Source organism: Babylonia areolata, chromosome 3 (genome assembly GCF_041734735.1).
Source record: "Babylonia areolata isolate BAREFJ2019XMU chromosome 3, ASM4173473v1, whole genome shotgun sequence".
Taxonomy (NCBI): Eukaryota; Metazoa; Mollusca; class Gastropoda; order Neogastropoda; family Buccinidae; genus Babylonia; species Babylonia areolata.
Window position 1 is genome coordinate 62,148,762 of NC_134878.1, and position 15,000 is coordinate 62,163,761.

A 15,000-nucleotide genomic window follows, 5' to 3' on the forward strand; every position below is an offset into this window, starting at 1 on the left:
CTCTTTTTTTTTCGATGATGGAGCGCACACACACACACACCAACACACACAATATCACACACAATCTCTCTCTCTCCGTCACACACACACGTAAACAGACACACAGAGAAACACACGCAGACACAGACAGACACATCCCCCCCCCCACACACACATACACCACTGAGGTGCATACCTCCCATCACATACACAGTATCACACACAATCTCTCTCTCCTTCACGCACACATAAACAGACACACAGAGACACAGACACATAAACACACACGTACACAGAGCGACTATGTGCCGCTTTTTTCAACTTTTTTTTTTTATTTTAAATCACGTCGCCACGTCGGTCCATGTTCCATGTCCGTGCCGGCGCTTGTGATTGGCTAGATAACAATTAATGGAAGGAATGTTATTGGCTGGCGGCGACACAGCCTAATCAATAGCCGCTTAGAACGGCCTTGGAGAATCGTCAAGTTGGCAAGCAACACCGGGAACGGTGGGCGTGTGGGGGTGGGGGTGGGGGGCTGTCTGGCACTGCTTTACACCACTCTCCATAACTGACAATCAACACAGGTAAAAATAGTTGGCCTTTACCCTTCTCTCCCCAGCCCCTCCCCAGACACAACTCCTAGGAAAAAAAAAGAAAGAAAATAACTTGCAGGATTTATTTTCACAGGCGAGAAAGAGTCTTGCCGTTTTAAAAAAACCAAGGTAGATTTTGTGGACATCTTTCAGAAAGTTCATATTAGACAGAAAGACAGCCTCCCCCACACACACCTTCTCAAAGGAAGAATACAATAAACTGGTCACACACACACACACACACACTGAACTCGTCTGGATAAATGAGCAGACAGCTTGAAGGCACATGGAACTTTAATGTTTCCACACCAGCAACGGAAAAGAAAGAGGGGGGAAAAAAAGGAACGCTCGAGCGCGCGCGCACACACAAACACAGAGGCGAATGAATTAAAGCTGGTGTGACTGCAGCGCGCGCGCGTGTTCACGCACACACACACACACACACTTTCTCTCTCACACACACATACACACACACACACATGAGGGAAGAGAGAGGGAGGCAGACAGAAAGAAGCGGGAGGGAGGGCGAGAGGGGAGGGAGGGAGGAAGGAAGGGAAGGAGGGAGAGGCAAAGAGATGAATGCATCATGTGTAACTTTCGATAATTTATCAGAATGTCGCATTTCAACATTGCACCTGCATTCAACTGCCAGAGGTAATGAGGAGGGAATTGGGAGGGGGGGGGGGGCTGGGGAGAAGGAGGAGTGTAGAGAGAGAGAGAGAGAGAGAGAGAGAGAGAGACGGGGGAGGGAGAGAAAGAGAAAGAGAGAGAAGATGGAGGGGTGGAGAGAGGGTGGGAGGCAGGGAAAGTGAAGAGAGAGAGAGGGAGAGATGAGGGTGGGGGGGTGGAGAGAGAGAGAAAGAGAGATGAGGGGAGGGTGGAGAGAGAGAGAGAAAGAGAGAGAGAGATGAGGGGAGGGTGGAGAGAGAGAGAGAGAGAGAGGGAGAGAGAGAGATGAGGGGAGGGTGGAGACAGAGAGAGAAAGAGAGAGAGAGAGAGATGAGGGGAGGGTGGAGAGAGAGAGAGAAAGAAAGAGAGAGAGATGAGGGGAGGGTGGAGAGAGAGAGAAAGAGAGAGATGAGGGGAGGGTGGAGAGAGAAAGAGAGAGAGAGATATGAGGGGAGGGTGGAGAAAGAGAGGGAGAGAGAGAGAGAGAGATGAGGGGAGGGTGGAGACAGAGAGAGAAAGAGAGAGAGAGATGAGGGGAGGGTGGAGACAGAGACAGAAAGAGAGAGAGATGAGGGGAGGGTGGAGACAGAGACAGAAAGAGAGAGAGAGATGAGGGGAGGGTGGAGACAGAGAGAGAAAGAGAGAGAGATGAGGGGAGGGTGGAGACAGAAAGAGAGAGAGAGAGAGATGAGGGGAGGGTGGAGAGAGAAAGAGAGAGATGAGGGGAGGGTGGAGACAGAGACAGAAAGAGAGAGAGAGATGAGGGGAGGGTGGAGACAGAGACAGAAAGAGAGAGAGAGATGAGGGGAGGGTGGAGACAGAGAGAGAAAGAGAGAGGTGAGGGGAGGGTGGAGACAGAGAAAGAGAGAGAGAGAGAGAGATGAGGGGAGGGTGGAGAGAGAGAGAAAGAGAGAGAGAGATGAGGGGAGGGTGGAGAGAGAGAGAAAGAGAGAGAGAGAGATGAGGGGAGGGTGGAGAGAAAGAGAAAGAGAGAGAGAGAGAAAGGCGAGAGAGGGAATAGAGAAAGATCGAGAGACAGACAGAGACAGACAGACAGACACACACACACAGAGAAGAGACACAGAGATACAGACACAAAGAAAAGACACACAAGCAGCTTTGGAAAGCACTACAGAAAGGCCACCATCCATCCCACCCACCCACCCACCACACCTGACACCCCCTGCAGACCACACCATCCCGTTTCTATTCAGCCTCCTACCGTCAGAGACCCGAGGCAGGAGTGGAGCCCGACGATTGGTGAACAGCAGGACATCACACCGACGCTCTCCAACAGCAAACACACACACACACACACACACACACACAAGGTATCAATGCCTCAGAGATGCAGCTCTGAATGCTGGTTCTCTTGGTGTACCTCTTTGTGATGTTCGCCCTTATCGCTACGACGCTCTCAACACGGGTTGTGTGGTCCGCTTTACAATACATACACTCACAAACATAAGGAGCCTTCGACTGTGCTCTCAATCTCTTCTGAAATCCCCACCCCCCCCCCCACCTCATTCCCCCCCCCCTCCCCCATTATGTATATACTCTCAACTACCTTCTAAAGCCTCGTCACAAAACACACAGACACACACACTGCCATCTGAAGTTTCTCACAATGTTCACAGAGAGATTTCGAAGCTCCTTTTTGTGATCGTAAAAGCTGGAGTTACAATGTGATCGCGATGCTGACTTCAGATACGAAGCCTTTCATAGTCATACCGCTGATGCTCACTTGCGAAATGTTTCCATGGTTATACTGACAATATGATTTCTGATGCTCACTTCTGAAACCTTTCCATGGTTATACTCACAATAATTATTCCCTCTGATGCTCTCTTGTTCTGAAGCCTTTCCATGGTTATACTCACAATAATTATTCCCTCTGATGCTCTCTTGTTCTGAAGCCTTTCCATGCTCCACAATAATTATTCCCTCTGATGCTCTCTTGTTCTGAAGCCTTTCCATGGTTATACTCACAATAATTATTCCCTCTGATGCTCTCTTGTTCTGAAGCCTTTCCATGGCTATACTCACAATAATTATTCCCTCTGATGCCCTCTTGTTCTGAAACCTTTCCATGGCTATACTCACAATATTCCCTCTGTTGCTCTCTTGTTCTGAATCAATATTCCCTCTGTTGCTCTCTTGTTCTGAAGCCTTTCCATGGTTATACTCACAATATTCCCTCTGTTGCCCTCTTGTTCTGAAACCTTTCCATGGTTATACTCACAATATTCCCTCTGTTGCCCTCTTGTTCTGAAACCTTTCCATGGCTATACTCACAATATTCCCTCTGTTGCTCTCTTGTTCTGAAACCTTTCCATGGTTATACTCACAATATTCCCTCTGTTGCCCTCTTGTTCTGAAACCTTTCCATGGCTATACTCACAATATTCCCTCTGTTGCTCTCTTGTTCTGAAACCTTTCCATGGTTATACTCACAATATTCCCTCTGTTGCCCTCTTGTTCTGAAACCTTTCCATGGCTATACTCACAATATTCCCTCTGTTGCCCTCTTGTTCTGAAACCTTTCCATGGCTATACTCACAATATTCCCTCTGTTGCCCTCTTGTTCTGAAACCTTTCCATGGCTATACTCACAATATTCCCTCTGTTGCCCTCTTGTTCTGAAACCTTTCCATGGCTATACTCACAATATTCCCTCTGTTGCCCTCTTGTTCTGAAGCCTTTCCATGGTTATACTCACAATATTCCCTCTGATGCTCACTTGTGAAATGTTTCCATGGTTATGCTCACACTACCCTCTGATGATCACCTGTGAAATGTTTCCATGGTTATACTGACACTACCCTATGATGCTCACTTATGAAATGTTTCCATGGTTATGCTCACACTACCCTCTGATGATCACTTGTGACATGTTTCCATGGTTATACTGACGCTACCCTCTGATGCTCACCTGTGAAATGTTTCCATGGTTATACTGACACTACCCTCTGATGCTCACCTGTGAAATGTTTCCATGGTTATACTGACACTACCCTACGATGCTCACTTATGAACTGTTTCCATGATTATACTGACACTACCCTTTGATGCTCACTTGTGAAATGTTTCCATGGTTATACTCACAATAATTATTCCCTCTGATGCCCTTTTCCTCTGAAGCTTTCCACAGGTGTCGTCACAATACACCCTGTCGCTTTACGCTATCGGCTAAGCTCACACCGCCTCAAGAGGAATCTTGCTATCTTTCATCAAGTTCTGAAGCCCCTGTAGCAATAATCGGGGGGAAAAAGAGCGTGCCCCAAAGCAAGGGAAGTTTAAACTGACCAATGAAAATCAATGCGATCCACTAACATTCAAGACTCAAAGTTTGCCCCCCGTTAACCCCCCCCAACCCCCCCCCCCCCCCCCCCAAAAAAAAAACCCACAAAAAAACAAACCCTGATACTCTGCTGACGGAAAGTATAGTGCGTTTCGTTGAATATTATTATAAAAAGAAAAAAAAAGAAAAAAGAAAAAAGAAAAAAAAAAAAAAAAACTTGATAAAAAAAATAAAGGATTGGGGAAGTTCAGTGTTACGTTGGTGGTTTCTTCTCTCTTCTGAATAAACAAAAATTGTTTTTATCTTTACAACAAAATCCGACCAGTTACATGTTCGATTTCAATATCACCCTGGGGTAATAAGACAGTCATATCGTGTCAAATGGGAACTTTAAAAAGGAAAAAAACAACAACGAACCCCCCCAAAAAAAACAACAACAACAACAACAACAAAAAACAAAAAACGGCAAATAATTTCTTGGCGAGGGTCTCAAGTTTCTGTATGGCGTTTCCAATTATGTCTGTACTCTGACCGGCCGCAAACACCATTTATCAGGATTAGATTTTTTTTTTTCACAAAGACAGATACAAAAAGTAAATTGTGGTAGTGTAAAGAGTCCATGTCATTAAGGCGAAGCACCCCATACTGAATATCTTTGTTGGCTGTAGCAGATTGAATCACAGGGCAAAGCTACAAACCATACATCTTGCAAGAAAAGTAAGAGAATGGGTGTTTCTAATCAGTTCAATATACATGTCAGTCAGCAACGCTGTAATATTTCACTGAAATCCGAGGCATACAAGGTTAGGCGAGAAGCCTTTGTGAAACGTCACACTGACACAGACAAGATGGCCGACGTCAGTCGGATCTGCCCCGGAAGCTGTTAACGAAATAAATACTGCGCATGACAGCAACACCGTGTCGTCACTTCCTGACACAGACCAGGCTCTCGCGACTCCGTCCCTTTAGACAACTGACATGGCGTGGTTTGGTTACCAGGGTGTGAATTTGCAGACAGCTCTCTCTGGCATAAGAGGCGCGAGCCAGACTTTTAATCGTCACAATTACCACTGTCAACAAGGCGCTAACACGCTTATCAAGACGTTTAATTATTTTGTTGACAGTCCGCTTTCACCCCTTTCGTGAAGGATAAAAAAAAACACAACCCCCCCCCCCAAACCCCACACAAACAAAAAAAGAAAACGCCTGCAATAAATGTTGAGACTGAATAAAAGCAGTGTAGGAAGAAGACTGGAGAAAGGATACCAAAAGATTTAAACGTGTATGTGCTGTCTGAAATAAAACAGAGAGAGGGAGAGAGAGAGAGAGAGAGAGAGAGAGAGAGAGAGAGAGAGAGTTTGTGTGTGAGCATAGGACAGAACTTCCGATAAGGCAACGGGTATTTAAAAACAAACAAACAACAACAAAAAACAACAACAAAAAAACAAAACAAAAAAAACCCAACAAAACAACTCCACCTCAACAGTGCTAAAACACTATTTCCATAACCCCCCCCCCCCACACACACACACTCCCAATAAGTAAAGACTCACACAATCACAGAATGGCCCCAGATCCCACCCTACCCCACCCTCCCCCCACCCTTCCCGCACCCCCTCTCCAACAATAACATCAACCATCTCATCCCCAAACAGTACACAAACACAAAAATAACAACAGCCAACCACACCTCGGACCAACTAATAAAACCCGTCCTCCATGTATGTCGTCAGCAGCCAATGACGACACGACACAACAGAAAACAAACAAACCCCGATCCAGGAAAAAACAATACACAGAAAAAAACTGCTGCACACAAACACTACTGTTAGTTCAACTGGTACTAGTCCCCCCCCCCCACCTCAAACCCCACCACTAGCGAAAATCCTTGTATTTGTATTTCTTTTTATCACAACAGATTTCTCTGTGTGAAATTCGGGCTGCTCTGCCCAGGGAGAGCGCGTCGCTACAATACAGCGCCACCCATTTTTTGGTATTTTTTTCTTGCGTGCAGTTTTATTTGTTTTTCCTATCGAAGTAGATTTTTCTACAGAATTTTGCCAGGAACAACCCTTTTGTTGCCGTGGGTTCTTTTACGTGCGCTAAGTACATGCTGGGACCTCGGTTTATCGTCTCATCCGAATGACTAGCTTCCAGGCCACCACTCAAGGTCTAGTGGAGGGGGAGAAAATACCGGCGGCTGAGCCGTGACTCGAACCAGCGCGCTCAAATTCTCTCTCGCTTCCTAGGCGGACGCGTTACCTCGAGGCCATCACTCCACTTGAGCAGTGAGACGGCAGAAAACACAGCAAGAAAGCAGAACGGAAACAAGGCACGAACGACTTAACACCACCACCACAGAATCTCCATGAAACCCTCGCCGACTCCCTTGAGGAAGGAAGGGAGGTAATGAAGTAATGAATCGGGTAATGACAGCCACAACAGACATGACGTCCGAGCGGGTCTGTGATGACGTCACACTGACACGTGCTTCCGGTTCCCCTCACTGTCATCTCCCCGCCCCCACCACCCCTCCCCCCCTGCCACTCCCAATTCTCTTCAGACGCTTCGTAGCATGTCGTCGAGCATCTCCTGATGATGACAAGAGTGTTGAGGGGTAGGGCGTGTGTGTGTGTGTGTGTGTGTGTGTGTGTGTGTGTGTGTGTGTGTGAGGGGTGGGGGGCTAGCGGGTAAGCTGGGGGCAGGGCAGGGTAGGGTTGGGTTGGTTAGGGTTGGGTCAGGGAGGAATGGTGATGAAAAGTGGTATTCGATGGCAGAAATCTGAAGGTGTAAAGGCGTGTGAGTGTGTGTGTGAATGTGTGTGTGTGTGTGAATGAGAGAGAAAGAGAGAGAGAGGGGGAGAGAGACACACACAGAGAGACAGAGAGAGATAGAGACACAGACAGAGACAGACAGCGACAGAGAGTGAGTAGCCACATGACGACGACGACGACAATGATGACGATGCCATGACGTCACTCACCCTCCCAGGTCATCGCCGTCCTGTCCCGGAATGAAGGGAGAGAAGTCGGGGTCATCCTCGTCGTCCTTGTTCTTGCTGCTCTTGTCCTTCACCTCTGGTGGAGGGTCCTCTGGAAACAACAGTCACACCATGCTATGTTGGTACGATACACACACAGAGAGAGAGAGAGAGAGAGAGAGAGAGAGAGAGAGAAGGAAAGAAATTTATTGAAAGATTATATATATATATATATGTGTAATAATAATACTAATAATGGATACTTATATAGCACACTATCCAGAAATCTGCTCCAGGTGCTTTACAAAAACGCTTTGTTAACATAAAACATGACATCTATGTTACATACACACACAAAAATATGACTACACACACACACACACACGCACGCACGCACGCACACACACAGCGTACATACATTTTAACAATATATGTGTATCTAACAGCTACCCTAACACATACGCACACATAAACTTGCATAAACGCACGCGCACACAATACACATTCATATACATGCATGTAGTTATGTACACATACATATGTATACATACATAGTCAAGCACAGCTAACGCAAAGGAAGTGGACCTGCCACAATTGAACTTACTACTGAGGGAAAAGGTGAGTTTATATATATATATATATATATGAAAACAAGAGAACGCCGGCCATTAAGGAGAAGCGTGAGCGAAGGAGGCAGGGCTCAACTTTTGGAGACGTTTTCCCTTGCAACACCTGTGGGAAGTACTGCGCATCCAGAATCGGCCTCCTCTCCCTTATGCCCATATGAGGACACACACCGACAGATAAGCCTGCCTGCCTACTCATCCGTCGGTCCGACGGGAGACTCCATCAGAGAGAGAGAGAGAGAGAGAGAGAGAGAGAGAGAGAGAGAGAGAGAGAGAGAGGAGAGAAAACTCAAATGAAGATTATTTTCCTGGGGGTGGGGGGAACACACCCGGGGATTGGTGGGGAGACAGAGTTGGAGAAGAGGGGAACAGATAGGGTGATGTGAGAGAGGATGTGGGGGCGGGGGGAGAGTGAGAGAGTCGTGGGGGCGGGCGGGGGGAGAGGGGAGAGTGAGAGAGTCGTGGGGGCGGGCGGGGGGAGAGTGAGAGAGTCGTGGGGGCGGGCGGGGGGAGAGGGGAGAGTGAGAGAGTCGTGAGGGCGGGGGGAGAGGGGAGAGTGAGAGAGTCGTGGGGGCGGGGGAAGGGGGAGAGTGAGAGAGTCGTGAGGGCGGGGGGAGAGGGGAGAGTGAGAGAGTCGTGGGGGCGGGCGGGGGGAGAGTGAGAGAGTCGTGAGGGCGGGGGGGAGAGTGAGAGAGTCGTGAGGGCGGGGGGAGAGGGGAGAGTGAGAGAGTCGTGGGGGCGGGGGGAGAGAGAGAGTCGTGAGGGCGGGGGGAGAGTGAGAGAGTCGTGAGGGCGGGCGGGGGGAGAGGGGAGAGTGAGAGAGTCGTGAGGGCGGGGGGAGAGGGGAGAGTGAGAGAGTCGTGGGGGCGGGGGAAGGGGGAGAGTGAGAGAGTCGTGAGGGCGGGGGGGAGAGGGGAGAGTGAGAGAGTCGTGGGGGGCGGGCGGGGGAGAGTGAGAGAGTCGTGAGGAGGAAAACTCAAATGAAGATTATTTTCCTGGGGGTGGGGGGAACACACCCGGGGATTGGTGGGGAGACAGAGTTGGAGAAGAGGGGAACAGATAGGGGAGATGTGAGAGAGGATGTGGGGGCGGGGGAGAGTGAGAGAGTCGTGGGGGCAGGGGGAGAGGGGAGAGTGAGAGAGTCGTGGGGGCGGGCGGGGGGAGAGTGAGAGAGTCGTGGGGGCGGGGCGGGGGGAGAGGGGAGAGTGAGAGAGTCGTGAGGGCGGGGGGAGAGGGGAGAGTGAGAGAGTCGTGGGGGCGGGGGAAGGGGGAGAGTGAGAGAGTCGTGAGGGCGGGGGGAGAGGGAGAGTGAGAGAGTCGTGGGGGCGGGCGGGGGGAGAGTGAGAGAGTCGTGAGGGCGGGGGGAGAGTGAGAGAGTCGTGAGGGCGGGGGGAGAGGGGAGAGTGAGAGAGTCGTGGGGGCGGGGGGAGAGAGAGAGTCGTGAGGGCGGGGGGAGAGTGAGAGAGTCGTGAGGGCGGGCGGGGGGAGAGGGGAGAGTGAGAGAGTCGTGAGGGCGGGGGGGAGAGGGGAGAGTGAGAGAGTCGTGGGGGCGGGGGAAGGGGGAGAGTGAGAGAGTCGTGAGGGCGGGGGGAGAGGGGAGAGTGAGAGAGTCGTGGGGGCGGGCGGGGGGAGAGGTGAGAGAGTCGTGAGGGCGGGGGGAGAGTGAGAGAGTCGTGAGGGCGGGGGGGAGAGTGAGAGAGTCGTGGGGGCTGGGGGAGAGAGAGAGTCGTGAGGGCGGGGGGAGAGGGGAGAGTGAGAGAGTCGTGGGGGCGGGCGGGGGGAGAGTGAGAGAGTCGTGAGGGCGGGGGGGAGAGGGGAGAGTGAGAGAGTCGTGGGGGGCGGGGGGAGAGTGAGAGAGTCGTGGGGGCGGGGGGAGAGAGAGAGTCGTGAGGGCGGGGGGGAGGGGGAGAGAGACAGTCGTGGGGGCGGGGGAGAGAGAAGAGTCGTGGGGGCGGGGGCGAGTGAGAGAGTCGTGTGGGCGGGGGGCGAGTGAGAGAGTCGTGGGGGCGGGGGGGGGAGATGTGAGAGAGTCGTGGGGGCGGGCGGGGGGGAGAGTGAGAGAGTCGTGTGGGCGGGGGGGGAGAGAGAGTCGTGGGGGCGGGAGAGTGAGAGAGTCGTGAGGGCGGGCGGGGGGGGATGTGAGAGAGTCGTGGGGGCTGGGGGAGAGTGAGAGCGAATAGGAGTAGAGAAAGAGAAAACAGAGAGAAAGAAAAGAAGAGAATGAGAGAGAAAGGAGAGAGAGAGAGAGAGAGAAAGGATACAAAGAATATTGAGAGAGAAGGTAAGAGATAAAGGATAGAGATAGCAGAAAGAGATAGAGGACGGAGAGAGAGAGAGAGAGAGAGAGAGAGAGAGAGAGAGAGAGAGAGAGAGAGAGAGACAGACAGACAGACAGACAGAGACATTACAAACTGATACAGAGAAACATCTATTCCATTTATCAAGTATATCTCTCTGTCAATTACCTATCTTAAATTTCCAACAAGCTTCTGCTGTTCGTGCAAATGAATAGCCGGTATATCATAAAAGCGATACTAACGCTTTAGTGTACTTGACGTTAAACCGGTATTCATGCAAAATGAATAGCCGGCATATAACAGCGATCATAATGTCTTTCGTTACTCAACGTTAAACCGTGATGCGTCTGATACATGATTAATCATATCAACCCTCAGAAAAACAAAACAAAAAACGATAACTAAAAACCACAAAAAAACAGTTCTAGCATTCAAAGCCGCATAGCCAGTCCCAATTTCTCGCCTCAACAACACTCCTCTCGTCTCTCTCTCTCTTACGATAACAACAGCAACAGCAGCAGCAACAGACAGCACGTTTTCGTTGTTTCTCCTCTGTTGGGTCTGCTTGCTGTGTTCCAGGAGAGAAAAGAAATCGGCTCTTGTCGGCTTCGTTAAGTCCCGTTTGCTGCAGCCAGATGTGTGTGTGTGTGTGTGTGTGTGTGTGTGTGTGTGTGTGTGTGTGTGTGTTGAGGAGTAACCTTGGTCGTTATCTATACTTTTTGTCTTTTTTTTTTTTTTTTTTAAACGGACAACTGCAAGATCCCCCCCCCTCTCTCTCTCTGCCCCCCCTCTCTCATACACAGAAAAAAAAGAAAAGAAAAAAGGTGAAACTTTATCATATGACCCTCAGGGAGGGAGGGAGGGAGGGAGAGAGTGGGAGAGAGAGAGAGAGAGAGAGAGAGAGAGAGAGAGACAGACAGACAGACAGAGAGACACGGATATAAAGAAAGACAAAGAGAGATAGACAAAAAAAGAAAGAGAAAGAGAGAGAGAGGGGGGGGGGGGGGGGGGGAGGCAGAGTGGAGACTTGAAGAGATGGGTGTGGTGGTCGTGGGATACGGAGTGTGCATTCATGCGTATGTCAAGAACCCCTCCCCCAGCCCGTCAGTAAAGAATAAGTTACATAGGAAGGCTACATTGCTACAGCATCTCAATGGTGATTACACGTGTCTAAGTTTAAAGAACATGTGCGTTTTAGATCACCTTAAAAAAACAAAAAAACCCACAAACCCCCAAAACATCCATGTGCACTACCTTTGCTCACCAACTGTTTCTCCAGAGGGACAAACATGGTAATGTTCTATTGCACTGTCCAGACAGAACTCGTCTTGGGGATATAAATAAGGTAATGTTCTATTGCACTGTCCAGACAGAACTCATCTTGGGGATATATATAAGGTAATGTTCTATTGCACTGTCCAGACAGAACTCATCTTGGGGATATATATATAAGGTAATCTTCTATTGTACTGTGCAGACAGGACTCATCTCGAGGATTTATAAAGCAATGTTCTACTGCACTGTACAAAAAAAGCATCCAGAGAATTCATGAGATAGTGATCTACTGTACTGTACATACAAGACTCATGGGGGGGGGGGGGGTGTTAAAAGGTAATGCTTATTGCACTGTACAGACAGGACAGGCAGGCTGACAGACACAAAGACACACACACATACACACTGTCACGCTCTATAAGAGAGCGGACTAGAAACCCCCCACCCAACCCAGCACTAACACCCAGACAACACAAGACACAGACTAAACATAATTCACAGTTCACACACATTAATTATTCAATCACACACAGAACTTGACTAATAAACAATAACCACAACCCCGGCTACAACAACACTTAAATGACAACAGAATGGATAAATAATAACACACATACACACACACACACACAGCTTTAACTCTCTCCATACGAACGGCGAAAGAGACTACGTTAACAACGTTTCACCCCAATTACCACCATCAAAATATTGCAAGCGGAAGGCTCTTATACTGAAGAGGTGAATGTTGACAAAGATTACCACAATTCTGACGACGGAAGCTAAAGGTTGGGTCATTGAGACACCCACTGGACATCCGAGGGGTCTGTGTAGAGGAGAACAGAGGACTGGCCGTACTGAGTGAGTTAACACAGAGCTTTAACACACGGCCGTCCAGCGGCAAAACAGTCCGTAGAATGCTACCAGTGAACTAAAAGACGTTTGATGAACACATAAACTGAAGCACTGCACACAACACAAAGAGGAAAACGACGACTTCGATGGTGAAAACTGAAAACTGATGAAGACGACGAAACTAGAGCACAAATGACGCCGGTGATGAGAAGAGGGCAGCAGGAAGGCCGCAGACATCCAGAGCGCCAACGCTGTCCGGCCAACACAGGCTGAAGAGGGGGAAAGCACAGGAAGTAGGGACGCTGCCAAACCAGGTACCACTACCCTGACGCTGGAAATTAAAAAAAAAATAAAACAAAAGACGAGACACGTCCAGCAGGGCACTCCATCTGAGCCGGAGCACACAGAACGTAGATACAGGGGGCCACACGGAGGAAAAGCCATCCTCAATGAGAGTACCAACTGGGGCAAAAAAAAGCCCCAAACCCAAACAGGCACGACCTTCCTCCAAAGAAGGCCGCGGGCGCAAAGCCTAGAGAAGTGTCACTGACAGAACAGAAAGGCCTGAACCTCTGCTCAGCAGTGACAGGAACGCAACACGTGACTCCACGATTGCACGTGAAAAACGTATAACCAGGAGTCACACATACCCAAAAAGACCAGCAAGCTGGGGAGAGTGAGTAGGGGAAGGGGCATGCACACACACACACACACACACACTGACCATTGGCCACAATGAGGATGCCTGTAGTCTCCTCCTCCCCGAACTTGTTGACGGCTTTACACGTGTAGTAACCAGTGTCCGAGGATCTCAGGTCATCCAGACGTAACCTGAAACACCATCAATAACATGTCATATACACACAGTCACAGTTTGGCCCACTGAGATACCATCAATAACATGTCACATACACACGCAATCACAGTTTGGACCATAATACTTTACCATCATCATCATCATCATCGGAAAGCAAGCACATACGTTTTTTACAACACGTACACATACAGAATCATAGTCACACACACACACACACACACACACAGACACACACAGACACACACACACACACAATATTTACCATCATCATCGAAAAGGAAACGAACATTTTTTTTTGCCACAAACGCTACACACAGCAACAATTTTATTTCCGTCACAGTCATGAAGTAAAGACACACAACACAACACCACCACCACCATCTTCAGAAGGAAAGCAAACACACGTACATTTCCTGCCACTAAAAACACTACATACACACACTGCAACAATTTCACGAGCATCATCATCATCATCATCATCATAATCGGAAAAGCGCAAAGACAACAACTCCCTTCCCCGCACAAAGACAAAAACAGCATGCCGCAACAATTTCATGAACAACATCGTCCAGGGAAGCAACAGACCCACGAAATTTTCCTCCCTCCACACACAACAACAACAACAAAAACAACAACAACACGCTGCAACAATTTCGTTTTCAACGTCGGAAAACGAAAGTAAAGACATCTATTTCTCTTCCAAGACAGGCGTGGTTTTTTTTTCTCCAGGCAATGAGGTTCAGGCCTTCAACACTTTATCATCATCGGAAAGTAAACATGTTCACGTTTCTGCCAAAACTGCCGGGTACGCCTACGACATCACTCCATCATGTTTGTACAGCAAACGTAAGTGTTCCTTTTTTTTTTTCGTCCCTCCCCCCCCCCCCCCCCCCAATCCCCACTTTTTCCATTCCAGGAGATGTCTTAACACCCCCCTCCACCCCCCCCAAACAATCTTCAATGCTATATTAAAAAAAAAAAAAGAAGAAGAAGAAGAAAAGAAAAAGAAGGTGAAGGGGGCGGGGAGGGTGTGGAATTCAGACGTCGAGAAATTGCGACTGAATGATCCATACACACACAGATACACTCACACACAGACACACACACACACACGAGAGAGAGAGAGAGAGAGAGAGAGAGAGAGAGAGAGACAGACAGAGAGACAGACAGGCAGAAAGGGCACATTATTCCTAACCATGTAACCACGAAATCAGTCCCCCCCCCCAGCCCCCCGCTCCACCACCCCAACCCACTTTTCATTCTTTTCTTAATCATGTCTTACAGCGAAGTTAAAAAAAAACCAACCAAATCATTCCACAGTTCTCACAACCGTGTATGAACGCAAGACGTGTGTGTAAACGCCAGGCTAATCTGGTGTACTATGTCAGGGATAACCACTTTGTCTCTTTTGTGTTTTGTCTTTTATTTTGAGTCACTCATCACTCATTGCAAGCTAAATACTACCCCCCCCCCCCCCACTAAAAAAAACCACCCAACAAACAAACAAAAAACAAACAAACCACAAATACAGCAACAACAACAACAAACACCCACCACCAACAACAAAACAACTACAACAGCAAAACAAAAACGAAAACCACACAGAATAAT

The 15,000-nt window shown here is 48.8% G+C and overlaps 1 protein-coding gene across 1 annotated transcript in view; it reads right to left on the bottom strand.

The window, feature by feature from the left end:
* Positions 1–15,000, bottom strand: part of LOC143280401 (inactive tyrosine-protein kinase transmembrane receptor ROR1-like) — a 458,789-nt gene that overhangs the window by 39,328 nt on the left and 404,461 nt on the right. Inside the window, exons 6-7 of the mRNA XM_076585035.1 lie at positions 13,297–13,403; positions 7,526–7,634 (exon numbers count right to left, since the gene is read on the bottom strand). Of these exons, the coding sequence (XP_076441150.1) occupies positions 7,526–7,634; positions 13,297–13,403 (216 nt within the window). The remainder of the gene's footprint in view (positions 1–7,525; positions 7,635–13,296; positions 13,404–15,000) is intronic.